A 17824-nucleotide genomic window follows, 5' to 3' on the forward strand; every position below is an offset into this window, starting at 1 on the left:
GCTGCCGGCTTTGCTTTAGGTGTTCCAGCCCTACAGGTCCTCTGCCACCCAGGATCTCCAAAGCATGGCACGCCCACCACCGCTGCTAGTACAGAAGCCCAGCTTCCTAGTTGAAGCGTGCTGTTCACCCTCGCCGGCAACACACCTAGCACCGTACCACACCCAACCAGGTGCCCGAACTCCCAGTACAATACAAAGAGACCTGCTCTTCCCCATCCCTCGCCGCTGCCACGCCCGCTCGAGTCCACGGCCCCCTGCCCTCGGCGGTGGCCCAACACAGAGACTCCAACACGCGGCGCGCTCTGCCCACCCCATCCCCCCCAGCGTCAAGGAAATCCACCCAACGTTTTCCGAAATCCCACGAGCCCGGGCCTCCGACTGCTGTGCTGCTGCCCTCGGCGTCCAGCACTGGCCAGCCCCGCACCCCCACCCGCCGCTCCCCTCGATCTCGGCCCCTCCTCCGGGCCCTCCTTCTCGCCCCTCCCCAGCCGGGGTGGGAGCGGCGGCAGCTGGAAGGGAAGGGATGAGGTCATCCTCTCCCTCGGAGTCAGCTGGTGGAGGAGAGGCTGCGGGAGGAGGGAGCGCGCGCGAGGGGAGGAGAGGAATGTGCAGGTCCGAGGAGCGCCGCGGCGGCCGCTGCTGCTCCTGCTGCTGGCGGCGGCGGCGGCTCGTGCTGCAGCCGCGGGGCCGGGCTGGCGCGGAGCGCGGGCGGCTGTCAGGGGCGCGCGCGGGCCGGAGCGAGCAGCTGGGCTCGGCGCAGGCAGCCAGGCGGCGCACCTGCGGGTCCCGAGCGTGCGGCTAGCCGGGCCCAGCGCCCAGCCCCGCGGGCGGCGGCGGGCGAGCGGGCGCTGGAGTAGGAGCAGGAGAGCGGCGCGACCGGGGAAGGAAGCCGGGGCAAGGCGAGGAGGTGGCGGGAGGAGGAGACAGTAGGGACAGGTGTCAGATAAAGAAGGGCTCTCCTCCGCTGCCGAGGCATCATGGCCGCTAAGTCAGACGGGAGGCTGAAGATGAAGAAGAGCAGCGACGTGGCGTTCACCCCGCTGCAGAACTCGGACCATTCGGGCTCGGTGCAAGGACTGGCTCCAGGTTTGCCGTCGGGGACCGGAGCTGAGGACACGGAGGCGGCGGGAGGCGGCTGCTGCCCAGACGGCGGCGGTTGCTCACGCTGCTGCTGCTGCTGCGCGGGGAGCGGCGGCTCGGCGGGCTCGGGCGGCTCCAGCGGCGGCGGCCCGGGCGGCGGGGCGGGCTCGGCGGCGCTGTGCCTGCGCCTGGGCAGGGAGCAGCGGCGCTACTCGCTGTGGGACTGCCTCTGGATCCTAGCCGCCGTGGCCGTGTACTTCGCGGATGTTGGAACGGACATCTGGCTCGCTGTGGACTACTACCTGCGCGGCCAGCGCTGGTGGTTTGGGCTCACCCTCTTCTTCGTGGTTCTGGGCTCGCTCTCTGTGCAAGTGTTCAGCTTCCGCTGGTTTGTGCACGATTTCAGCACCGAGGACAGCGCCACGACCACCGCCTCCACCTGCCAGCAGCCTGGAGCGGATTGCAAGACCGTGGTCAGCAGTGGGTCTGCAGCCGGGGAAGGCGAGGCTCGTCCTTCCACGCCGCAGAGGCAAGCATCCAACGCCAGCAAGAGCAACATCGCCGCCACCAACAGCGGAAGCAACAGCAACGGGGCCACCAGGACCAGCGGCAAACACAGGTCTGCGTCCTGCTCCTTCTGCATCTGGCTCCTGCAGTCACTCATCCACATCTTGCAGCTCGGGCAAGTCTGGAGGTACTGTATCAGGGGTGGGGGGGGGTGGCGGTTAAAGGAGAGTACTGCTGTTTCTACATGCCTGTCCACCATGTCCACTGTTCTGCTTTTGCATGAAATCTTTCAAAAATGACTAGTAAGCCAAATCTCTCTGTGGTTATTTTCTTTTCTTAACGCTCCCTACCTAACTCATGTTAGGTGTGTGTGGGGAGTGGGGGGTAAGGGCAGGAATGTATTTGTGGTCTGTCACACTTCCCATCTTCTCATAGACTCACTAGCTTTTCTACATATGCTACAAGTCCTCCTCAGATTGTAGACTTATTATTTCAGTAGTAGAGGATTCCTCTCACACTTTCTAAAATACATTATGTAGAATTTGTGGTGTGCTTTACTTGGGTTGATTTCCTTTGTCCTGGGGGTGGGTCAGTTACAATTCTAATTGAATGGGAGTTGTTACTGCTCAAAGGTGCCCACACTTGAATGCTAACAGCTAAAGAAGTTCTAAGCTCAAAGTCCTGTTAACAAATATTTGACATATATATGCATATATAATGAATCAACATATATAATTGTGTGTGTGTGTGTGTGTGTGTGTGTGTGTGTGTGTACAAGTGATCAGACTTTAGGAGACTGACTTATATAGTGCACTTCTGTTTACTTTTCAGCTTCCCTGTGTCTATCTTCACATGTAACTGAGAACCTTTTAAAAAGGGCTAGCAAGCATGTTGGGTAAACTTTAATTGTGCATTTTTATTGGCTGATTTGCTGCTTATCACTTGACCCACCAAGTCTCTTGACATAGCTTTCGTTTTGCGTACACATTGAAGTACAAGACGAAACTTGTTGGGCAGGGTGGAGCCGTCACTCAGGCTTTACTGCAGAGATGTAGGAATGTGGTGGGACAATATGCTCAGAAATCTGTTCTTTTGACTTTTCTGTGTCTAGAAGGTTTGGAACACAGTGTTTAACACATAAAAAAGATATGTGTAGAAGAATATACAGGCTGTTACCTTAGCGACTCCTTGACTTTAAAGCAGCTTAGTAAATATGTAGTGTAATGTGTGGAAACTTCCTACCAAGAGGACAGACATTGGCCAGTACTCTGCACTTTGACCTGTAGGATTCTTTTTATGATAAAAGACATTGTAAGGCATTGGCATGATGAAATATCCCATAAAGAAACAGCTCAGAGCATTTAGATCATAGATTCACACACTTCTTGTTTCTGGCAAACAGCAGTGTCCTCACCTGAGGAGACTAAGTGTAGTGATCCCATTGTTCTTCCTAGAACCAATATTTGTAAAGCAGGGTGAGCATGGCCTTAGACCTCTTGCCTTAGAAAATATTCGTAGAAAAGATACTTTCTGGTAAACTGATGTACAGTGTACTGTCAGACAAATTGGTGTGGTAAAAATCTATATTTCAGACCCAGGGAGATTTTCTAAACTATCAGTTAACCGTGGCATCTCAATTTCCTACAGACAAGTATTGGAAGGCCCAGATTGGGCATTCTTCTTTAACTGGAAGTATTACTTAAGTACTCAAGTTGTTTAGTGGCTCTGATGTACAGTCTTAGCAGTTTTAATCTAGCAGTGTGGTGCAGAAAACTTAACATCCTATCTGGTAACTTGTGAAAACTTTATAAAAGATTTTGAAAATTGCTTCCTTTTGATTATCTGTAAATGAGCAATAGAAGTACTTATTAGTTATAGTCGCTAAACACCCGTGCATGCTTCCTACAAATTGACATTTCCTGAGAAGCATGTGGTGTCAAACTCAGAAGTCATTTTAATCATAATGTTTATTAGACTTATGAATCTAAACATTGTTCCAATTGAAAAAAATGCTTCATCTCGCCAGGAAATTATGTGAAGAAAGTAAGAAGTAGGAAAACGTGGAGGACAATATCACAATGAGACAGTAGCCACTGGGTCAGTGGGTCTAATGGAGGACTCATGAGGGGGCAGAAAGTGAAAGGGTAGGGTTGAACATAGAAAGGAAACCACAGGTTGTTAGACAAGTATGTTACTGGCTGAACCTTGGAGAAACATGTGGCTCTCTTTTTGTTAAGATCCCTACAACATATTCCTGAGAGACTCTAGGGTTTATTTTGATAACTGGCTCATCTGAGTTGAGCGGTTCTTTTTGGAAATATCAGGCCTTTGTCATCACTGTGAAATGAGATGTCCACTCTGGAAATCTGAATTGTTTTTTGACCCATTGTTTTGTTTTGCTTAAAACATTTGAGGAATCTCATGGGAATCTTGTACAACTGTGATCTAAAAGAAGCCTCTTTATTTCTTGAAATTATGCTTACTTTGAATGAATGTGGATAACTGTAAAGAATGAGGAGGAATGTGAAATTCAATCATCAGAGACTTTTTTGATATGTTCCAGTTTCTCCATGTTAAACATTTGAATAGAACTTTTGGGGGGGCAGGTACCTTTCATAATAAGTAATCAAAAGGGACTCATCTAAGAGTATTGTATTGGATCCAGTGTAATATCCAGTGTAGACCACCATACATCTTTAAATTAAAGTATTCCTTAGCCTGTTCCAGCTCTACTTTTCAAAGCATTCTATAAAAACATTACACTAACACCAGGGTATTGAGTGTTTTAAAGCTCAGATGTCATTATTCATGTTTTAGCATGCTGCTATCTTGAATAAGATAGATTTTTATTGAGATTGCTAAACTTTCGTTGCATTTGTCATGAAATCGTAGCTATTTTAGGGAAGGATCAGAGTCTAAAATCTTTCTATATCCAAAACCTTTTAAAATAGCATCCATGGATTTGTTTGTTCTGAAATAAGCCACTTGAAACATCGTGAACAAAATTTGCATGTTTGTACATGTGTTATGAATACATGAAAGCAATGATACACGCTCATTTTAATTAACGTTTACTGATGGGAAATTAATGGAAGCTTTTACAGACATAGGAGGTGGTGCTGTGAAGGGGCCACACACAATAATGAAGTGAGATTTGCTACCACGTGGAAAGAGCAACCATAGCTCTAAGGAACGGTGCCTGCAAATGAATGAGAACATGCTTCTTTATTATTCTCTTTATATAATTTCAGAATGACTAAGAATGCAGATCAGCCAGTGGGAATATGAATGGCACATTTGTTAACTCTGCCTTTAGTAAGTGCTATTCCTAAGCCTGGGCTAAAACAGTGATGGTAATATTACCAGGAAATGTTAAATTCTCACCTTTTAATATCCTCATAAATTGGAAGGGACTGGGCAGTATCTCTTTGTATAGAACTGGCCTAGAATTACTTTGTATTTTCTAGGGTCACCCTGATAACTCACATTATATCTAGCATTCAGAACCATGTTCGTCTTACTCTAAAGTTGATGTTCTTTCTGGATTAATTGGCTAACTCCCTGTGTCCGCTTCGATGATAATGACAACAGTATGCTGGTTTTTCTGGAGGTTGGAAGGTAGAAATGGAGTTGCAGTTTAGCTAGGTGGAGGAATCTTTTCAGTAGTCACACATCAGATAAGGGCAGACTAGAGACATGTGCTCAGTCTGAGTCATGCCCTACTCTGGCTGCATCACTGGGTTATTGCATCAAGCCCTGGCTTTGTAGCATGATCCTATGGTAGCTCTTATGATTAGGTGGTACAACGTAAGTGAATATGCAGATAGCAATTTTAAATAATGCTGGTCCAAGAGAAAAGAAAGATGCAGAAAACAGAACATAGGTCACACTGTAAACTTTTAACTGATTCAGCATTAGTCTTGAATTCTGACAATATTGGTGCCATTTTCTGGTTAATTGAATAACCACTTTTTGTACATTTGCGTTTCTTCTTTGTACATACATATTATTTTATTTCATCAACCTATATTGAATATGTACAGAGTGAAACACACTGTTCTAGATACTAATTTTCCCAAGGTGGATAAAATATACATCATGGTATCTGCTTTCTCATGAGGAAGACAGAATACATACAAAATACATTAAAAATAAGTTTAAGCCCTTCAATAGAAACAAGAAATTCAAATAACCTTGATGGTTCATATGAGGCAGGAGATGTCTTTATAAGAGTTTAAACAATGATAAGACATTATGATTCACTTTATAGCCTTGAGAACAACTAAACATAAAGGCTGAGAGCAAAAAAAAAAAAAAACCGATATGGATAAGAAATGTGTGCGCCAAAACACAGAGTTGGGGAGAGTAGCTAGAGAAAAGACTGAATAGAGATTGAGATTTTATTCTGAAGTCAAGGAGGAACCTTTGAAGGATTACAAAGGACAGGGGCTTACAAATGTGTTACAACATTGTTTTATTCAAAGCAAATTTCACAGTTGAAAGTCTCAGAAGAGATGTCATTATCTCCTTTGATTGAACAATGTCTCTTCCATTCATAAATACACAAACTTCACAGGGCTTGATTTAGGTATTATTGAAACATATAAAGAAACACCATTTATCGAAGGGTTATTTCTCAAAGAAACGGAATGTTCAGCTCTGTGTATATAAAAGAAAGTTCTGTGTCAAAATGCATTTGGGGGTTTGCTGTTGTTTCAATGAGCTTTCCCACCCAGGGTATGGTAGAGTTTACTTTGTATAATTTGCTTTTCTTGATCTGTTAGGGGCAATTTTGCTAGTACTTTAAAATCTCTAAGAAGCTTGTTCTATTTTTTTTATTTGATCCTCAACTCATGTTTGAGGTCACACATCCATTTTACATATATGGAAATTGAAACAGAGACTTCTGAAGGTTATCCTCTCTAGATATCATGGTTCTGTGCAGATCCTAGACTTTAATATTCCCAGTTGAGGGTCGGGGGGAGGGGGAAGCAAGCTTAAAACAGTCAACAAAGAAAGCTGAGGGTGATGATGGAGGTAGAAAAGAAATAGGAAAATATGAGAGTGCTCCAATAAGAGGTGAAGACTCCTCATGGAAAGAGATGAGCGCATGTGGAGGCCCTCTGCCAAACGAGGAGGAAAGACTGAGCATGTGGCTTTACTGGTGGAGCACTTTGAATCTATACCAATAAAACTACCAAAAAACAGACAAGAACACAAAAGGAAAGAAGTCATGAAAAGAGATTTTCAAAGGAATTAAGTAATAAAAAAAACACCCACTTTCTGTAATTGGAGGGCCTCAACAATTAAAAATTACGCTACTTAATGCCAAGGTTGAGACACTTGTGTTTCGGGTGGAAGGCTGTGCTGTGCGTAGAGGGGTTGCTGGACAACTTCTCTTCGAGGCTTGAGCTCTTGTGACCATTCCCATCATTATATTCAGCTCCAAACTAAGCTTTTCGTGGATAAAGGAAGCAGAAAGCCTTTTTCCTTCAATCTGGCACTTGTGCCAGTTTAAAGCGATCTGTTGGTTTATGGACCTACTCTCTTCCCTAGAGCATCACAAATCCCAGTAATGGCCCCAGTAATCTCAGAGTTAGCTGATGGGTATAAATTCACACACACAGAGCTCCCTGTGCATTTACAAGGATTTCTCTATGAGTTGGAATAATTTACCTTCGGTAGGTGTATCTGTGTGTCATCCTTTTGATAACTAGAGGAAGAGTCCAAAGCTGATTGTATTTGCTTCATTAGAATGAATATTTTACACTCATTATTCCTCCATAGCATCTCAGCCTAGCTTATCGAGGCAATTGAATATAGCACCTAGGTGACTGTGTATTCCCTTGGTTTTAAACATTATCTATAAATCATTTGGATAGTAGTAATTTTGAAGACTTTTGATCAGTTACTTAAAAAACATTTTATTGGGGTTTGGGAGATGGCTCACTAGTTAAGTACTGCTGATCTTGCAGAGGATCTCTGTTGAATTCCCAGCATCCACTTGACAGATCACAACTGTAACTGCAGTCTCAGAGGATCCCATGCCCTCTTCTGACCTCTGCTAGCAGTAAACACTCATGTAGTGCCAAGACATGCATACAAGCCAAACACTCATCGCATAAGATAAAATAAATAAATCTTTAAAGATTCACATTGACAAAATTTTCAACATATTTGCTGTTAAACATTTTATGCTTTACAACTTAAATAAAGACACCAGATAGTCTGTAAACCTAAATAGCACACATTACCATCTAACTGTGCAGTAACTTGTCTTTATATACTCACTTGCTAATCAGGCTACCCGTTTCTTTTACTTGTTTTAGAAAGCCATGTAGCTTACTCACTAGACCCACAAAGGCAAGGCTTGGGCCTTAGGATAGGATTGGTTGTTCTGCAGTGTGAAATGTGAAGTAATGTACAGAGCCAGTCGTGAGGATAAGAAGTACTTACCAGGTCTGAGTTTACAGTTCTGATGAGTTCTTAGATCTGAAGAAAAACCATGGCCAACAATTGTTGGCTGCTCTTTATATATTAGATTAGGGTCCTTCATGAATCTGACCACCCTAACCAAACCTCACCTCATTCCATCTACTGGAAGGCATCTCTGATACCTTTAGGGTATGGTCAGTTGGAGAGGTGACCATCAGAGTGAAGATGAAGTTCTTCTAGTGATTTACATAGAGAAAAATACATCTCCCTGATCTTGTTGTGAACTGTCGATAAAGCCCAGGCTGAGCTTGCTGCTTGGTGGTTTTGCTGGTTTTGTTGTTTAATGGTGCAGTGTATTGGAAAAGGTGCAGTGTTTTCTAGAACTGATAGAATAAATCAGCCTACCTCCATTTCAGTTTGCAAATACTAGGAAAGAAGGAGTAAAATGTATTTTTGTAGTCACTCTCTGAAGGAAAAAAATGCATCTACAAGCCTGGATTATAGTTCTATTCTTGGTGATAAATCAGTGAGCTTGGGGAAGCTTTGGGGTCCATGTTTTTGTTTAAATCTTAATTATATTTGGCTGATAGTATCTTTTCGTGAGGATTAGCTGGCCGTCTTTTGGGGTCTTAACCTCCTTTTCAAAGTTTGTAGCCTTATCATAAAGCATAATTCTATATACATAGTTACCATAGAGAAATTGATGTTGTTAAACACTCTGACCTAAGGTAAAGGTGGATAAAATTGGTAATTTAAACTGATAGTGTTAGAACTGTATGCATCCTAAGTAGTGGGATAAAGTTATAGTTAGATTGTAACTGATGAGACTATTTACAGATATATTTATACTTTTGAACTAAACTCGGTTTCAGAGAAGATGGTTTAACCATGCAGAAGCTGAAGTTTTACTAGGACATGTGCCACTCTGCATGATACATAGCACCGCTTCCACAATGCCTCAAAGCTTAGATCTTTCAGTTCACACCTGTCTTACTCTTAGGTTCTCCTTTAAAGGATATCCTTGATCAAAATTATTATCTATGGTTCTTTCCAAGTCTAAAATTCTGATTCTCTTCATGCTATAAATTCTTTTATGTATCTGATTCCCAGAGTGTATATACAAGGAAGTCCACATTAGTTCCTTCAGGGCCCTTGAGATAGACTCTTTTGTTTCTGTAAGTCACAAGAGATTTACAGTGGGCTTTTCAGGTTTGATAGTAATGTTGTCAGAACTTCTATGAGCTGAAATGACTTGCACATGAGGACAGAACCATAAACTGTAATGAACCTGCCATTATGTCATTCTCAAATTTTAGTTCCAATCAAATGAAACTGTTCTCATAAAAGCACATACTAAAGTATTGGAAATGGGTGCTAAAAGTGCTGTATTCACCAATTCCAAAATGTATATCATACAAACTTGGGAATTCAAAATTGCCATCTATTCATAGTGTGCCCCGCTGTAGCTCTGTCATTAACAAATAAGAACAGTGCTTCTGAGGTTTTGAACGCGTTCTCTGCAAGGAGAGTAAGAAGTCCATTGCCAAAGCTAGATTTACTTTACAATTAAAATTGGGTTATAATGTCACTCACAATGTGCTGGGAACTGAATTCAAGCTCTCTGTGAGATGTCATACTTGGGCCCATTCTGGGACAGATTGCACTCTGTTACAAAAGATGCATGTGTCAAACTTTCTTGGGTGGAAACTACCTGGATTCCTAAATATTAGAATAAGTTCTAATTCCATGTCAACATTTGAGATTTGAACAGTTGTAAAAAAAAAAACAATTAAGCACTTATTTTAAGATTTCTGAACTGAGTATTATGTCAAAGTATATTCCAGTCTTTGTGGTTTATAAGCAGGCTGCTTGAACCAGTTCTGCTTCTTTTGTTCAATTTAAACACATGCTGAATCTCTCTGCCAGGAGATTTCTTTTGTGTAAGTGCAACAGTGGGCAATGTGTGAGGTGTGTGAAGATGAGTCAAACAAAGTCACCCACATGTAGAAAAGAGGGATAGACACAGAGTATGCCTTGTAAAAGACTTTAGGTGACTTTGCTTTGACTTCCTATCAAGTGTACTCTATTTACATGGGACAACAATGCCTATTTGAGTTGCCAACCTGAGAGATTTCATTTACATTGAAGCACAATTTGACTGGCTCCTTTCCTTTGCAGCTTTGACAATAGTCATGAGTAAAGATCCCAGTTTGAGGCTCAATTCTTTTCAGATTTCCAATCTTTCTTGTAGCAGAGAGTAAACAGTCAAAGCCAAGGAGGCAGTTGGAGCATAACGGTCCAAAGGCACTCTCCCATAATGCCAGCCATTAGTTCCTGGCACAGCACTGTATCATTGTGACAGTGATATGGAAGAGGGAATCTTCAGGGAAACAGGGAAAAGAACTTGGAAAAGCTTCTTTTGTCTTAATAGACTTTCAGCCTGTTAATTAATTTCCTGTTTTGCAAAAGTAAAATTAATAACCATCATTTAGAAAATGTAGGTCAATTCAAAAAGGCTTCCCCCAAACAATTTATCACCATTGGAGCTGCTACTGTAGCACAGATGAGAAGTGAGTCTCCTGAGGTTTTGTATTTCTAGGGGAGGTACTACTATTAAAAGTGGCAGTCACAAGTAACTTGTGGGTTTTTTTTCCTTTCTGATAAAAGGATGGACTGGCTCAACATTTACTCAAGACTTAGAACAGTAGCCTAGCACTGACTAATGAGTGTACACACTAGAAGTGTTCTTATTTTGAAAAACAATCAAACAGCAACACTTAGCCGAAGTAATGTTACTTGCCTACTGTAAGGTTGAAATCACTTGAGTAGGGAGGCTGGAGCCTGCTTTTGTTATCAGATAAGCATACCCAAACATTCTCCAATTTGCACCTAAGATTTGCACCTAAGAGCCATCCTTAGGTCCACTCTATTAGCTGGAGAAAGAAGAAATTTAGCAAAGAGAGAAATAAACAAAAGCAGAGAATTTTATTCCATATCTAATATGGATGGGTTTTCAAATCTTAGAAACAGGAGTGGGGACATAACAATGAAGGCATTATTAAACTATGTCACCACCAAGCTTAGAGTAGTGTTTCATCAGTTTTCCCAAGTTCCTGACAAATGTGTCCATTCTATTGTAAAAAGAAGCAAAGTTTGAGTTGCAAAAGTGATCAGGCTGAGGAGACAGACTCGATATTGTGAGTGCCAGTGGGCTGTGCTGTTGGAGGGCTTTTGACTAGAGATTTTGAGTTTCCTGTAACTTTGCTCTATTGCCTTTGCTCCACGAAGTGGCCATGCTACCAGCTCCCACCCAGCTTCCCTTGAATCCTCAGATAAAACACACACACACACACACACACACACACACACACACACACACACACACACCGTTGTTCATTTTCAACCTGTCTTCTTGGCACAATTAATTGCTGTGCACTGCTATCTCAAGTCTGGAAAAGTGTGCCCTTATCAATACTCTTAGCTTCGTACCTCTCACCTGCAGTAAACTTCAGTAGCTGGCTTTTTCTCCCTCCAAGGCATGGCAAAACATTCTCTCCCTCTCCCTTTCCCCCCTCCCCCTCCCCCTCCTCCCTCCCCTCCTCCTCCCCTCCCCCTCCTCCTCCTCCCCCCTCCTCCTCCCTCCCCTCCTCCTCCCTACCTCCTCCTCCCTCTTCTTGTGTCTCCTTTTTTCCCTCCAGGGACCCGGAAGTCCCACCTGTACCTTCAGTCTTGCAATTGGACCATGGCTTGTGTCTTTTTTAACTGACAGATCAAGAACTAATTGGGAACAGGACCTTAGCATCAAAAACTGCACCTACAATTTTTATTATAAGAACAAAGCAGGAAATCACCGTTCCTAGGGGTCAACCAAGCACACATAATTTAATGGAGAGAATATAGACTAAGAGCCAAGCATAACTTTGTGGTAAAAGTCATGTGTTCCTTAATTAAAATTTTGAGAGGAAAAGTGACTGAGATCTCCCATCTTTAATGGAGTTCTAAATATTTACAGATGTACAATGACATTTTTAAGGATGGGGTTCAAGTCTGAACACAGTTCATATATACAATACATGAACTTTCAATACACTCTATACATGTGCCTGCTTCTAATTTTATGCATTATTTTAGAGTAATTTTATTTATGAAGTCAAATTAGCACATCTTGACATATCAGAGAACAGATATAACTCTTACAACCACTTGTCTAGTTTAGTTTTGTCAATTTGAAACAAACTAGAGATGCCTGAAAAGAGAAAATGCATTACTTCTATCAGATTGGTTTATGGGCATTGTCTACGGGATATTTTTTGATTAATGATATATGTGAGAGGGCTCAGCCCAATGTGGGCAATGCCACCACTGGACATGTAGTCCTGGTGATATAAAAGAATAAGCTGAACAAGAGCTAGGAGCAAGCCAGTAAGCAGTGCCTCCATGGACACTGCTTCAGTTCTTGCCTCCAGGATTTTGCCTTTGGTTCCCCTCTTGACATCTCCTGATGATAGTCTATAAGCTGTAAGCCAAATAAACCCTTTCCTCCTCAAGCTGCTTTTAATTGGAATGTGTTATCACAGCAACCAACATCAGTTCCTCATTCTTAGGGCTGACTACCAAGGTCGAGCTGTCAAAATTCTTTATTTGGCTACACTGACCAATATGTCCAAGAGGGATTTACCAACTCACCATAGCACAAACTTCCCCCTTTTTTTCTCCTTAAAAATTATTCCTGGCTAGGTGTGGTGGCCCATATCTTTAATCCCAGCACCCTCTGTGAGTTCAATGACAGCCTACTCAGGACAGCCAAAACTGTTATACAGAGAAATCCTGTATCAAAAACAAAGAATCAAAAACAAAATAAATAAAACAAAACAAATATCAAAAACAAACAAAAACAAACAAACAAAACAAAACACCACTACTGCAGAGCCCACTGCCCATTCAGATTTAGTCACACTGTCTATCTTGCATAATAAAGGATCTTTTTGTGCAGGAAATTAGTGTGTGGATGTGTTCTGTGCCAAACTAACCTGGGGATGGGAAGGAACATCCTAGGGCAGTGCACAGGTCCCTTCAGTCTTTAGTAGACGTAGGTGATAATTTGAAATAGAGGGTATCAAATGCAAAGCTCTAGTGCTTCAAAATGGACAGAGGGACTTTCGGCTAATTTTTACTCTCAATATATAGTTTCCTCATGATCAAACATTAAGAAGAAGGCAAAGATTGGAGGTTTAGTTCTAACTCCACAGCAGAGAGGAGTAGTAGACCCCATACAATATCACACTTGACAATATTTGTGACATACAAAGCCACTAAGAGTTCCTTGACTAAATTACTTTAATCATTTTCCAGGACTAGAACAAAAACAATTGATTAGTAATAAGCTTTTAATTATGGATCCACATGCATCTGTTTAAATTTATAATAGAAAGAATATGAGAAAAGAGAATGTTTCCAAATTTACTAGCTAAGGAAGGATTTTGTACTACTAGAACTGTGGCCTTGCTACTGGGGGTGCTGGACCTATGCATGTGCAGCTTTAGGGGGACTCTCAGAAATACAGAATCTGTGTTCTACACCAGACTTAATGAATAACGACCTGCATTGTATAAGGACCCAAGTGATTAGTAAGCATAGGGACCTGAAAAGTACAAGGCAATACCTGTCAGTTCAGAAGTGTAATCATTCCCTTAAGTGGTCAAGGATGGTTAATTTGAGTTGGAATTTATCACAAACTAGATTATCCAGACACCATAACTGTCTTTTGTCCTTTGGTTCAAGGTTAGCTCATCTAGCATGGTGGTAGGAGTTGTTGCTTAGACACTTGAGACCCACGGATGACTTAGGTGAGTACACCACCACTTCCGCCTCCACCCCACACGGAGAAATTGCTCTGAAGATAATACTTTAAACAAAAATGTGAAGTCTTCTTCTAAGGAATGATTCAAAGCATTTAAACCTTTATTTATGTGGGTTTGGGGATGGAAAGATTGCTTACTGGTTAAGAGCAAGAGTTGTTCTTAAAGAAGATCTGAGTTCAGTTCCAAGCACACCTACATCGGGTAACTCACAACTACCTGTAACTCTATATTCAAGGTATCCAATGCCCTCTCTGTCTTCTACAGGGACCTGCTTTCAACTGCACGTGTACACACACACACACACACACACACACACACACACACACACACACAAACACTTTAAAAACTGCCTGAGCATTCATGTTTTTTCATGTCTGAGAATTGACCACTATGAAGTTAATTTGATGTCTTGAATGCCTTTCTTTTGCAGGGGCATATACAGTCAAGGTCCTGTGTAATTTCTGTCTTGGGGGAAGGAACTGTCAGCTTCGTGGTGTGAACTTTGGCAGTGTAGGAGGTGGATGTTAAGGAAAGCAAGGGATGCATAGTAAGAGATGCTGGAAGGATACAAATGGCATGTGTTTGCTCAGAAAAGCAGAGTGGGCTTGTAGTGACACCACACTCATATTTTTCTGAATTAGGAATTGTCTTGAAGATCAGCAAAGGCAACATGAGTTTCCCTTTGGTACAGAGGGATGAAATTTTTGGAGGTCCCTAATTTCATTCTCAGTACTGTCTATACTGGGAAAGAAGGCTGAAACAGAAACTATGTCTCCAAGCCTAAAACAATTACAAATTCTAGCCACAAAGTCTGGGTATTAATGCACAACAATATAGAGTGTTTTCTCATGAACAAATGTTGTCTTGTAGTTCACTGTCTCACAACCTGTGAGGCCCCCAAGACACAGGCGTGGTATGAGAAATATCTGTGCTGGTGTCCTCCCAACAGAGAAATGCAACCTTCAACAAAAAGGCAAAATAGGTGTCTTTGTTTTATTTTATTTTAAATGTATTTTACTACTGATGTCTATATGTGGTCGATGGTGAAGACCTGCATGTCAGGATGTGCATGTGGAGGTCAGGGGACCAACTTCTTGGAGTTGGTTCTGTTCCTCTAACTTTATGTGGCTTTCAGGAATAGAACTAAGGTCAACCAGCTGTGTGCTCAATGAACCATCTTGTCTGCCCAGTGTCTACAGATTAGAATGGAGTGATAGTGAGAATAGTGACTGTGATGGTTTACATAGACTCCATCCAGGGAATGGCACTATTAGGTGTGACCCTGTTGAAGTAAGTGTGGACTTGTTGGAGAGTAGATGTGTCACTGTGGGTGCGGGCATTAAGAACTTCATCCTGGCTTCCTGGAAGGGAATATTCTGCTAGCAGCCTTCAGATGAAGATGTAGAGCTCTCAGCTCCTCTTGCTTGCATGCCACCATGATCCTACGTTCATAATGGACTGAACCTCTGAATCTGAAAGCTGGCCCCAATTAAATATTGTTCCTCCTGAGTTGCCTTAGTCATAGTGTCTGTTCAGAGCAGTAAAACCCTAACTATAAATGTGACTTAGTACACATGTATATCTGTGCATGGATCAGTTTCCTCCATATAGATTGGCATGCTAGAGAAGAGTGACTATCCAAGAAATGTTACTTTTCTAAATACTTCTCCCCTGGTTTCTCCTCCCTGCAGCCTGTGGCATTACTGTCTTGTTACTCTTGCTACCAGGGTCCCCATTCTTTAGGTGCTAGTACATAATTGTTCAGTGATCACTAGAATCAGTGATGCAAATAGGAAGGTTGTGGTAATGGCCCTAGGCTCTGGACCTCTGTGAGATTTTGGTCTGTTAGCTAAACTTAATAAATGGCTATCAATAATCTAAAATATATTTGTTTCCTACTGAGATGTGATTGAGTAAAAACTTCGTTAATTGAAAGACTTGGTATGGTAAGAGGAAAATAGGTATCTACTAATAATTTCACACTGGCTATAGGTTAAACTCATGACAGTTTGTTTATTGGGTTAAATAAAATGTATGATTAAATACATTTCACCTGCCCATGGGGAGAGAACTGGACTCTCAGAAGAATGGACAATCCTGAAAACTCAGGAAAGACCACAGGTTTGCTCACATTCCTGGCCCAAGAGGACCTTATTAGTGCCCTCTGAATATAGAAACTAATAGGCAGAAACTGGAAAGATCCCTGATGCCCTTCAACCGAGGAAGGGATATAGAAAATATGGTACATCTATACAATGGAGTACTACTCAGCTATCAAAACCAATGACTTCTTGAAATTCATTGGCAAATGGATGGAACTAGAAAATACCATCATTGAATGAGGTAACCCAATCACAAAAAACCACAAATGGTATGCACCCACTGATAAGTGGATATTAGACCAAAAGATTGAATTACCCAAGATCCAATCCACAAACCACATGAAGCTCAAGAAGAAGGATGACCAAAGTATGGATTCTTCAGTCCTTCTTAAAAGAGGGAACAAAAATATTTATAGGAGGGGATATGGAGACAAAGTTTGGAGCAGAGACTGAAGGAATGGCCATTCAGAGACTGCCCCACCTGGGGATCCAGCCAATATATATACAGCCACCAAAACTAGACAATATCGATAAAGCCAAGCAGTACATGCTGACAGGAGCCTGACATAGCTGTCTCTTGAGAGGCTCAGCCACAGCATGTCAGATATAGAGGCGAATGCTAGCAGTAAGCCATTGAACTGAGAACAAAGTCTCCATTGGAAGATTTGAAGGAAGGATTGAAGGAGGTGAAGGTGATTGCAACCCCTTAAGAACAACAATACCAACCAACCAGAACTCCAGGGACTAAAAACCACCACCAAAAGACAGACCCATGGCTCCAGCTGTATATGTAGAAGAGGATGGCCTTGTTGGGCACCAATGGAAGGAGAAGCTCTTGGCCCTGCCTAGGCTGGACTCCCCAGTGTAGGGGAGTGTCAGGGCAGGGAACAGGAAGGGGGCTGGTTGTGGAGATGAAATACCCTTATAGAAGAAGGGGAAGGTGATGGGATATGGGGCTTGTGTCTGGGAAACCAGGAAAGGGAACAACATTTGAAATGTAAATAAAAATACCCAATAAAAATATAAAAATATATTTCACTTGACTTCCTTAGTGTGTGTGTGTGTGTGTGTGTGTGTGTGTGTGTGTGTGTATCAGTGTCTTGTATCTACTAAACATACACTGAACTACATGCCCAGCCCTCTTTTCCTATTTTTACAGCTTGATTATTACATTTTGTTTGTATTAGACATTGTTAGGCTTGGAGTGTCAGAGCTTCTGGAAGAAAGAAAAAAGAGAAGTCTAAATGAAATGTTTCAAATAATTAGGAAGACTTACTGGAAATAACTAGGGGAAGGACAGTGTGCTGACTCTCTCCTTAGGGGTGTCAGCAATGGAGTTTACAAAATAATTCCCTATTGACTCTTTGGGAGACAAAATCCCCTTCTGTGTGGAAGCTTATTGTGATTCCTACCTTTGCTCTGCTTCATGCCTACTAGCATGGTGGGCCTGTTTGTTATACAGAAAGCATCATTCAGTAAGGACATTAAGGATGCTATTTTTGCAACCACTGTAGTTGTCCTGGAAGATGGCCCAGCTGAGGTTCAGAAAAGAAAAAAGACTTGCCTGGGTTCTCAGAGGAATCAAATAGCAAACACTCATGCTTACCTACAACATTACGTTATCAAGCCTCAAGCTTCCTTTCTTTATTAATATTCTGTGTGTTAATAATTAATAAAACTGTGACTTGGAGAAGCATTTTCCTACCCTTTACACTACTGAACTATGCTGATGACCACAGGGAGTTTGCTTTTACTATGACAAGAGTAGGAACTAGTCAAGACCAACTATAAACGTTTCTCTGACAATGAGAATAGGAGACACACAGTCTTGGCTTTGCT

General features: G+C 42.2%; 1 protein-coding gene across 2 annotated transcripts in view; it reads left to right on the forward strand.

Moving 5' to 3' along the window:
- Positions 1-531: 531 nt before the first annotated feature.
- Positions 532-17824, forward strand: part of Xkr4 (XK related 4) — a 403270-nt gene continuing 385977 nt past the window's right edge. The window contains 1 exon segment of one of the 2 annotated variants that reach the window (NM_001011971.2): positions 532-1774. In NM_001011971.2, coding sequence (NP_001011971.2) covers positions 978-1774 — 797 coding nt within the window. In that variant the 5' untranslated portion in view covers positions 532-977. 2 annotated transcript variants of the gene reach the window in all.

This window comes from Rattus norvegicus, chromosome 5 (genome assembly GCF_021556685.1).
Source record: "Rattus norvegicus strain SHRSP/BbbUtx chromosome 5, alternate assembly SHRSP_T2T, whole genome shotgun sequence".
In the NCBI taxonomy this organism is placed as follows: domain Eukaryota; kingdom Metazoa; phylum Chordata; class Mammalia; order Rodentia; family Muridae; genus Rattus; species Rattus norvegicus.